This window comes from Coenobita brevimanus, chromosome 90 (genome assembly GCF_032717465.1).
Source record: "Coenobita brevimanus isolate Jiangsu-jjx chromosome 90, ASM3271746v2, whole genome shotgun sequence".
Taxonomy (NCBI): Eukaryota; Metazoa; Arthropoda; class Malacostraca; order Decapoda; family Coenobitidae; genus Coenobita; species Coenobita brevimanus.
Genome location: NC_137043.1, coordinates 15695269 through 15705167, shown reverse-complemented (window position 1 = coordinate 15705167; position 9899 = coordinate 15695269). Strand labels below are relative to the sequence as shown.

Below are 9899 nucleotides of genomic sequence, written 5' to 3'. Positions count from 1 at the left end.
ATGAAATTTAAATGCTGACAATGTGCTGTTTTGTAGGTCAGTAGAGATTTTTGAAGAGAGAAAACAGAGGAACTATAAACCAGAGAGAGAGAGAGAGAAAGAGAGATTGAAGGAGGGAGGGAATATAAAAGCCAATAAATACAACCAGTAAGGTTTTATTTCAAGGTTTTGTTGCACTCGAAGTAATTTAAACCAAAAAACTTGCCAACGTACCAGCAGTGCAAAGAACAGGCTTAACGCAAGATGGATTGGATGGAATATTTAAGGTGAACTGACTGTATATTCAGCAGAAAGCAAAATATAAATTTGTAAACTGGCAACGTAAAAATCATACAGGCGAACAAGCTGGATGTGCACTGCAGGAGTTTTCCACAAGATGCCTCGGATCGAACACTAATGGTGACTGAACATGTACTTAGCTAAACACCAGAACACCAACAATAAACTCCAAGCTGATATATATTGAGGTAATTAAAGCACAAATTTATAATTAACGCAGTGACCTGAAGATTTTTCAGTCTGTGCAAATACACGATGTTAAAGATTGAATGATTAAAGGATATTAAGAATTTGAAGGACAATCATTTTGTAAGAAAATTCAACTAATATCAACCCTAGATTTGAGCAATTTACAAATGTAGGGCTATAGTAAGTAAATTTAACTTGAAAGCTAAATGTTCATATCCATTAAACTATTATTATAATTTTGGCTGGCACAACGTCGATGGGCCAACCAGCAAGAGTGAAGCAAATCTCTGCTTATGCCAACCAGAATGTGAGTCAAATATATCTTTACCTAAGCAAAATCATGAGAAAAAAAAAAAAAAAAAAACACCGACGAAACTTCGATCGCTTTACTTCCTAACGCCAATGGACGGCAGTGATGCCTTAAGCTGATCGACAGCACCGGACTTGTCCATTTCATTCATGGTTTGGGAGCCGAAACTGTTCTTGCCTACACCATCACGGCCAAACCCTGGATTGTCCGTGGTACTGCGGGCTATGTCGTCACCTGGGGAAAAACGAAGAGATTAAGCTCATAATGCCTAGAGACCAGCACACTAGTGGCAACATCACCGCATTCCTCACGCCGTCACTGCGGAATAATGTACTACCCATGGAGCAGAAGGGTGTATCATAGTCGGCATATGAAATGAGGACATTCACTGCATCTTAAAAATATGCAATTCAGTGGAAATAATTTCACAAAATAGGATATACACTCAGGCAGTGTACCTGTATGCCAGGAATGTTGCTGGGATTTTCCAAATCCTAAGGTAAATTGTGGGATGCCCCAGGGAGAACACAGAGTAGGGGTGGTGAGGATTCAGACACAAAAGTATATACACCAAGGAAACGAACCTGTAATTCCTTCTCCCCGAGCACCACTACTCTGCAGTCCGGACACTAAACCCTTTCCTTCACGAACAATGTCTGCGTTTGACTGCATATCCGCTGCAACGCTACCCTTCTTCACTCCACCAATTCCGAACCCAGCGCTGGCGAGGTCATCGTGGGAGGCACCGCGACCTGCAGGATAAAGGAAGACATGTTGCACAGTACTGACTAGTAGTTCCAACGACTTAGACATAGGATTGAAGGGCCTGGACCAAGACTCATTTTATTCGATATCTTGCAAAAATTAAGTCGTATTAATAAAAACTTCTTGCGCGAAGTTGTCAGCATGTCCCTAATTTTTAATAGCCATTTGGAACATAGGTAACCTTTAAATGTGATCAGCCAGCATCGCATATTTTAACCCATTGGAGCCCAATGTCCTCAGTATTGGACAGAACTGGGAATTTTCAAATCTTAATAAAGTAGGAAGCTATGAGCTTCGCGACTAAGAGCCGATAGGCGGAGGGCGGTACGCTTAGTACCCTCCCAGTGCAATGCCTCGCCCAGCAGCCCTGGGATCCAATGGGATATGGCCAACCTATCTTGAGTTTGGGTGTCTGGCTATACATACACAGATAGGTAGGTTGTTATAGAGAGAGAGAGAGAGAGAGAGAGAGAGGGTCTAATTTGTGGAGTCGGTGAAAGCTACATCTAACCCCTCCGGTTCTGCAAGTCTCCGACAGAATGAACTCGACTGGAGGCAGCAGATATGAACTACATATTTTTCTCATGGTATGAGTGGGTTAATATGACCCTCATCCCCTGCTCACACTTAGTAAGAGACGCCTTCATGTGGTAGCACTGAAAACGATCAGGAAGCCCTTCTTGATTATACAAAGGTATCCCCTCTAGCCCCCTAACCCTCGATCTCACAGAAAAAAAGATGGTGGACTGCATGGGAAAAAGAGTTTAAGCCTACAGTCCACTGGATGCACATTTGTATATGTGCAGTCAAACAACATTAACCACTTCAGCCCGGGGACGTCATTACTAAATTCTTGCCGGTACTAAATTATTATATTCACCTTACAGTAGAACACCATATAGCCAACAGGATTTCATCTGTCGGAAGTGGGCGATTCATTTTAACACTTTGTCGTGGTTTTTGTAAAATTCAATATGCCTTAGTTATGAAGCAGGGATGAGTCTCCTTGATTACTAATCAGGTATTTCCCCGATATCACTACATCTGACCATCAGCTCAGTTTGGTGGATAGGGGGTTTCCGGATCTTCATCGGGTGAAGCCGAACCAGGTATATAGTTGAAAATATGACAGACGCCTGGTGGCCTACAAGGATAAGGCCCTCCAACCGGATGGAGCCTGTCAGAGTTTCCATTTATGGCGTGGTTGGGATTTATTGTTCATATAATGCCACTCAGGGACGAATAAGGATAGTCACCCTTGCCTTTAATGTTGGGACTAAGTAGTGTTGCCGCGGGCCTGTTTCCGAGATTTAAAAAAAAAAAAAATGCTGGGTAATTGGATGATGCATTAATATATCTAACACAACCAATTCGTCGTATCAAGAATTTAGGGAAAGTAATCTAGCTGAATGTGTTAGGGAACTTATACCAATATATCTTTCGTCAACCCATTTATTGAATCCGATTTTCTTTGGTTCTCGCTATTACTTTTGATTCACTTTGGAGGGATTTTTCAATTTCAGCAAATCTTTCGTATGACATCAATTCTAAGTTGAATAAAATCGTGTGATGGTTGAGAAAGGAAATGCGTCACTGGACTGACGGTGTTGCGAATCAATAGAACACATACCTGACATGGTTCTCGTTAGTCGTGTGAAGACGGCGTTGGAACCTGGAAATATGAAAAACTTTCAATTTATCACCGAAACTATCATCACAGAGGTTAACTGCATCATAGGCAGTCATTATAATAACATCATTTGAATACTGAGCAATAATATAATGGGCATGCTTGGAAAAATCATCCTTACCTGCAATACTTTACTCAACGTGATGAGGTTTAGGCGTAAAGTGACAGAAGCGGCTGCGCATGAGTTTATAACACTCTGTTTCGGTGCCACATACCATCAAATTTCAAAATTTCCTGTCATTTAAAAAGCTGCTTAGGACTTTTAGCACTGAGCAGATTAGCACATGAGTGTATACTTTCTGTGTGGGAACATTGTTTAGTTCAATTCCTTAAGGTTAACGAGATGAGCTAGAAAACAGATAAATGCGACTTTGTGGTGGTTGTGGCTGAGTGTGCGCAGTAGGAAATAGCGTCGTCACGATCTGTTCCTGTCAGACCGTAGTGAAATTTCGGTACACGTCCTCATTTCGTTGTATGTCCCGGCTGCATAATCACTAGTGAGTAGTCTTCCCTTTGTTTCAAATGATAACATGACAGACTAGAACTCTCCTATATAGTATCATAGTTTTTCTCCGTTCCAGCACAATCAATACCCACTTGTCAGGTGTGCGTTCGACTCCGGTAACATGGCAACGACGTCAATACACGACATCACGCCATATTCCTTTGTGCTGAGAGCTGTATTGTTGCTTGCAGTATCATCATCATCATCAACTTCGTCGCCATCATCGTCACCGTCGTCATCCTTTGCACCCTGCAGATGGGATGAGACAGGGTTCAGAAAGCAAGGATAAGTAAAGAATATGAGCGTGAGAACTAATAAACAGGCATGCCCAATGAAAGGGGCCCCACACTCATTTATTCACCATTAAAGCTCCCGGAATCCTGGCTCAACCATTGACGCACTTATCTACACGTAGTCCGAAGATTGTCAAGTTGAAAAACAGGGTTGCCAAAGCCTTGGCATACATTCCTCCAAAGAAAACTCATCCGACATGCTGAATCCTTTGTCAGTTTTGTAGCCTCGTCAGCTCACATACCTCTTATTTTCATACACTTGCTATGCTTTTTTATTTATTTATTTATTTATTTTTAGGTCATACAGCGCTTTCTCCCATCTTCAAACTCACTCGATGGGAATATATCACTGGGGAATGACATATATCCCTCTTCACCGCCTACAACTGGTCTAGGGGTATATCCTGTGTAGTAACCCCCCCCCCCAGAAAAAAAAATGGAAAAATGAAAAATAAAACCAACAGTTATCTCCTGAGTACTTACAGTCTTTAGAATGAAAACGGAATTAATTTCAGAAACAGAAAGACTGATCGTGCAGAAAGTATCATATCAAATGTAAGTTGGTCCGACGTACGAGTACTAAGATCATCCTTTAAAATATGCGCACGTTATAATTCAGTGGTGCCAGATTTGGATACATGTAACGAACTGTGGAACTTTTTTGTCCTCGTGGTAAATTATTTAATATTTTACCTTCTTTCATAAAGTTCATAATTCATGCACATGTGTTAGTTCTCTTCCCTCAGCGATAATGCTCTCTTCTTTCCACATCTAAGTACTCGTTAATCTTTGAAGTTATCCTCTCCACTAATCACAGTAAATGTACACCACTGCAATAATCTCTATTGTACAATGTTCTTTGAGAAACACATGAGATTCTTTCCACAACAGTGCATGAGGTTATTGCTGTACATACGTTGTAGGTTTGATTATAAGCATTATTGAAATGGACAAAATGCTAAATAATTTACCACAAGGGCAAATAAGTTGCACAGTTCATTACATATAGCCAAATCTGGCACCATTGATTTTTAACACTCGCATATTTTAAAAGATGATCTTGGTGCGTCAGATCAACCAACAATTGGTATGATATTTTCTGCAAGATCAATCTTTCTGCTTCTGAAATAATTCCGTTTTCATTCTAAAGACTGTAAGTATTCTGAGGGCAGCTGTTATCGAAGCTTCTCAATATTTTCAATATTCATTTTCTTTCTTAGAGGGGTGTGTTATTATACAGAATATCCCCCCAGACCAGTTGTAGGCGGTGAGGGGGATGTCTGTCCATCATTCCCTGATGATTTACTCCCATCGAGTGAGTTTGAAGATGGGAGGAGGCGCGGTATGGCTAAAAAATATAAATAAATAATAAAAAGGAGTATAGCAAGTGTATGAAAATAAGAGGTATGTGAGTTGATGAGGCTACAAAATTGACAAAGGATTGAGCTTGTTGGATGGGTTTTGTATGGAGTGTATGCCATGGCTTTGACATCCCGTTTTAGAACCTGACAATCTTCGGACTACGTGTCGATAGGTGCGTCTATGGTTGAGCTAGGATTCCGGGGGCTTTAATGATGAATAAATGAGTGCGGGGCCCATTTCATTGAGCAAGCTTGTTTATTAGTTCTCACAGTATCATAATCTTTTTACCTCTCCTTGCTTTCTGAACCCTGCCTCATCTCATCTGCAGTTTGGGAAGGATGACGACGGTGACGATGACGTTGATGATGATGATGATACAGCAGTGCAGTAAAATAGTTCTCAGAACAAAGGGATATGGCGTGGCATGGCGTATGTTGACATCGTTGCCATGATACCCGAGTCGAACGTCCACCTGACAGACGGGTATTGATTGTGGTGGAACGGAACATAACTAGAATACAAAAAAATATAGAATTGCATTATTTTGCCATTCCATCAGCTGAAACAAAGGGAAGGGTAATCAGCAGTGACGCTTCAGCCGGGACATACAGCAAAATGAGGACGTGTACCGGAATTTCACTACGGTCTGACAGGAACAGATCGTGACGACACATTTCCTACCGCGCACACTCAGCCACAACTACCACACTCGCGCAATTTTCTGTTTTCCAGTTCATTCCGTTAACCTTAAGGGACTGAATTATACTGTACAGTGTGCTCAGACAGAAAGTAGCTTATTGTCTTATGTGCTAATCTGCACAGTGTTCAAATTCCCTAACAGCTTTTTTAAATGACAGGAAATTTTGGAGGTTCATGGTATGTGCCATCGAAAATGAGTGTTATAAACTCATGCGCAGCGGCCTTCATTAGAGGTGAAGGGAATCTGAGCGAACGAATGCATTTGACACTTTATGCCTAGACTTCGTCAGGTCGAGTGAAGACTGCAGGTAAGGAAGATTTTTCCAAGCGTGCCCAGGATATCATTCCTTAGTATTCAAATGATGTTATTTTGATGACTACCTATGATGCAATTAATCCTTTTGATGATAGTTTCGGTGATCAATTGATAATGTTTCAAATATTCTTCCAGGTTCCAACGCCATCTTCACACGACTAAAGGGAACCATGTCAGGTATGTGTTATATTGATTCAGAGCACCGTCAGTTCAGTGACGCATTTTCTTTCTCTCGCGTGACACGATTTCATTCAAATTAGAACTGATGTCATGCGAGTTTTAATGGAAGGCTTCATCTTTTTTAGAATAGAAAAATCCCTCCACTATGAATCAAAAATGATAGCAAGACCCAAAGAAAACAATCAGATTCAATAAATGCGTTGACGAAGGATATTTTGGTAAAAGTTCCCTAACACCTTCAGTCGGATGGCTTTCCCTAGATGATTCTGGATACGACGAACTGGTTGTGTTAGATATATCGGTACATCATCCAATCAATCCACATTTTTCCCCCCTCATGGAAACTGGGAAAGAGGCCCGCTGGTACCATATACATTCCCAACATTTAAGGCAAGGGTGACTATCCTTATTCGTCCCTGAGTGGCATTATATGAACAATAAATCCCAACCACGCCATAAATGGAAACGCTGACAGGCTCCATCCGGTTGGAGGGCCTTATCCTAGTAGGCCACCAGGCTTCTGTCATATTTTGAACTATATGCTTGGTTCTGTTTCAGCCGATAAAGATCCGGAAACCCTCTATCCACCCTAACTCATCTGATGGTCAGATGTTGTGATACTCGGGGATAAATCTGATCATAAATCGAGGAGACTCATTCCTGTCTCACAACTAATGCTAATCGAATTTTACAAAACCAGGACATAGTGTTAACTTTAATGGCCCGGTTCCCACAGATAAAAACCTATTGGCTGTATGGTTTTCTAAGCTGAATATTATCATGCAGTATCGGCAAGAATGAAGTAATGACGTGCAAGGGCTGAACTGGTTAATGTTATCGTGTGACTCTACACATTTAAAAACGTGCACCCGGTGGACTGTAGGCTTAAATTACCTTTCTCCTGCAGTCCGCCATCCTTTCTCATGAAATTGAGGGATGGTGAAGTAGCTGAGGGACCATTGTATAGCCAGGCAAAAGAGCCGCCTTATAGTTTTTAGTGCCACCACATGAAGGCGTCCCTTCACTAATGAGGCTCTCCCTCTCTCCCTCTTTCTCCTAACTAACGTCTATGTATAGTAAGACACCCGAACCCAAGAAACCTTTGCAACAAATGTGAAGCCGGCTGATCTCATTTAACGATTCCTGATGTTCTTTAAATGATCATTACAAAATAGTAACATGCTGACAACTTCTTGGCCACAGTATTAATTAATACCCCTTGAATTTTGCAAGATATCGTATTATAAAATCTTCGTTCAGCCTTTTCAATCCGAAGTTTTTTTTCCTTTATCCTGCAGGTCGCGGCACCTCTCGCGATGATATCTCAAGGGCTGGGTTCGGAACTGGTGGTGCCGAGAAACGTAGCCTTGCAGCGAATATGCTGTCACATGCAGACCGTACGGGTGAAGGAAAGGCTTTGGTATCCGAACTTCAAAGGTGTGGTGCACGGGGAGAAGGATTTACAGGTTCGTTAATTTTGATTTATCGATTTTTGTGTCTAATTCCTCACCTATCCTACTCTCCTTTCTCCTTGGGGCACCCCATAATTCGCCTTAGTCGCCATTTGTAAAATCCTAGCAACTCTCCTGACATACAGGTATACAATGCTTGAGTGCATGTACTGTAGACTGCTGCCTGTCTTATTCGGGTGAAAAATTTTTCCTTTGAGTTGCATTATCTTAAGGTGCAGTAAATGTCTTCCTTCCAAATGCAGACCATGAGACAACCTTCAGTTCCATAGACGGTGCATGGTTTTGCAGTGACGGGGTGAGAAATGTGATGGTGTTGACAGTACTGTACTGTCCTCTAAGCAATTTTTTTCCTATTATGAACTAAATTCCTTTCGTCTTTCCCCAGGTGACGACATATCCCGCAGTGCCATGGATAATCCAGGGTTCGGCCGTGATGGTGTGGACAAGAACAGTTTGGACTCCCAAACCATGAATGAAACGGACAAGTCTGGTGCTGGCGATGAGGCCAAGACACCACTGCCGTCCACTGGCGCTAGGAAGTAAAGCAATTGAGATTTCAGTCGGTGGTACTGGCCTTTTTTTTTTTTTCCCTCGTGTTTGTGTTTACGTAAAGATATTATTGACTCATAGTCTGGTTGGCATAATCATTGGTTTGCTTGACTCTTTGTGGGCCGTCCCATCGACGTTAGGCCAGCCAAAATTATTATTATTATTATAATATAAAGGATAAGAACACTTGGCTTTCAAGTTAAGCATGTTTACTGCCGCCCTGCACTTCAATCTGTTTATATTAGGTAAAATTTCTTTAAAAAATATACCGTAGTCATTTAAATACTTCCTACCGTGTAATTATTCAACAAACTTGAACATGGCGAGTGTCATTGCTCAGACAACGATTTTAAGGTCACTGTGTGAAGTACAATGGTGTTTTAATTGCATGAACATAAGTTTGGTGTTTATTGTTCGTGTTCAGCTGAATATATGGTCGTCACCTAATCATGATTCGATCCGGGGCATCTTGTGTAAAACTCCTGCTGTGCTTTGCCAGTTTATATGCATGATTTTTACATTGCCAGCTTACAAATTATTTTTTGCTTTCCGCTGAATGTACGGTCAGTCCACCTTAAAAATTCCATCCAGTCTATCTTCTGTTAAGCCTTTACTTTGCACTGCTGGTAGGCTGGCATGTATGATTTCAAAGTTGTCAGCTTAAAAATTTATTTTTGGTTTATATTGTATCGAGTGCAATAAAACCTTGAAATAAAGCATTATTGGAATTAGTTTTTTTTTTTTTTTAATTCCTCTCTCTCTCTCTCTCTCTCTCTCTCTCTCTCTCTCTCTCTCTCTCTCTCTCTCTCTCTCTCTCTCTCATGTTTGTAGTCCCTCTGATTTCCCCCTACAACAGTCTCTCCTGACCTACAAAACAGCACATTATATTGTCAGCATATAAATTACATTACATCTGATTTAAACTGCTAAACGATTATTGAAATACCATACTCTTCATTTTAACTTGACTTAAGTGTTCCATTCCTCGATTATGAATGCTAAGATATAATAAGAGACTAGCGCTGGAATATGGTGCTAGTCATGAAGTGCTAAGGAGAGGATGTGGAGCCGTAGTACTGTCTCACACTTCACTGAGGCATGGGAAATAAGCTGCGATAAAACGATATAATCTGCGCCAGGTTGAAGCCAGCAAATACTCTAAACATTCTGGATATTAAAGTTTAAACAATTAATTCTTTTATAGCGGTGACGCACATTATTCTTGCTAGTCTGCAGTCCACCGGATTCACGTTTCGGTTGGACATTGAGCTTCTACCTCTACTACTACTA

At 41.1% G+C, this 9899-nt stretch overlaps 1 protein-coding gene across 1 annotated transcript; it reads right to left on the bottom strand.

Moving 5' to 3' along the window:
- Positions 1–573: 573 nt before the first annotated feature.
- On the bottom strand, positions 574–3215 carry LOC145411581 (uncharacterized). The gene is made up of 3 exons (XM_080281592.1): positions 3174–3215; positions 1363–1530; positions 574–1012 (listed from the first exon to the last, which is right to left on the bottom strand). The coding sequence occupies exons 1-3, from the start codon at positions 3178–3180 to the stop codon at positions 855–857; spliced, it is 333 nt and encodes a 110-aa protein (XP_080137718.1). The 5' UTR covers positions 3181–3215; the 3' UTR covers positions 574–854.
- Between the last annotated feature and the right edge of the window lie 6684 nt (positions 3216–9899).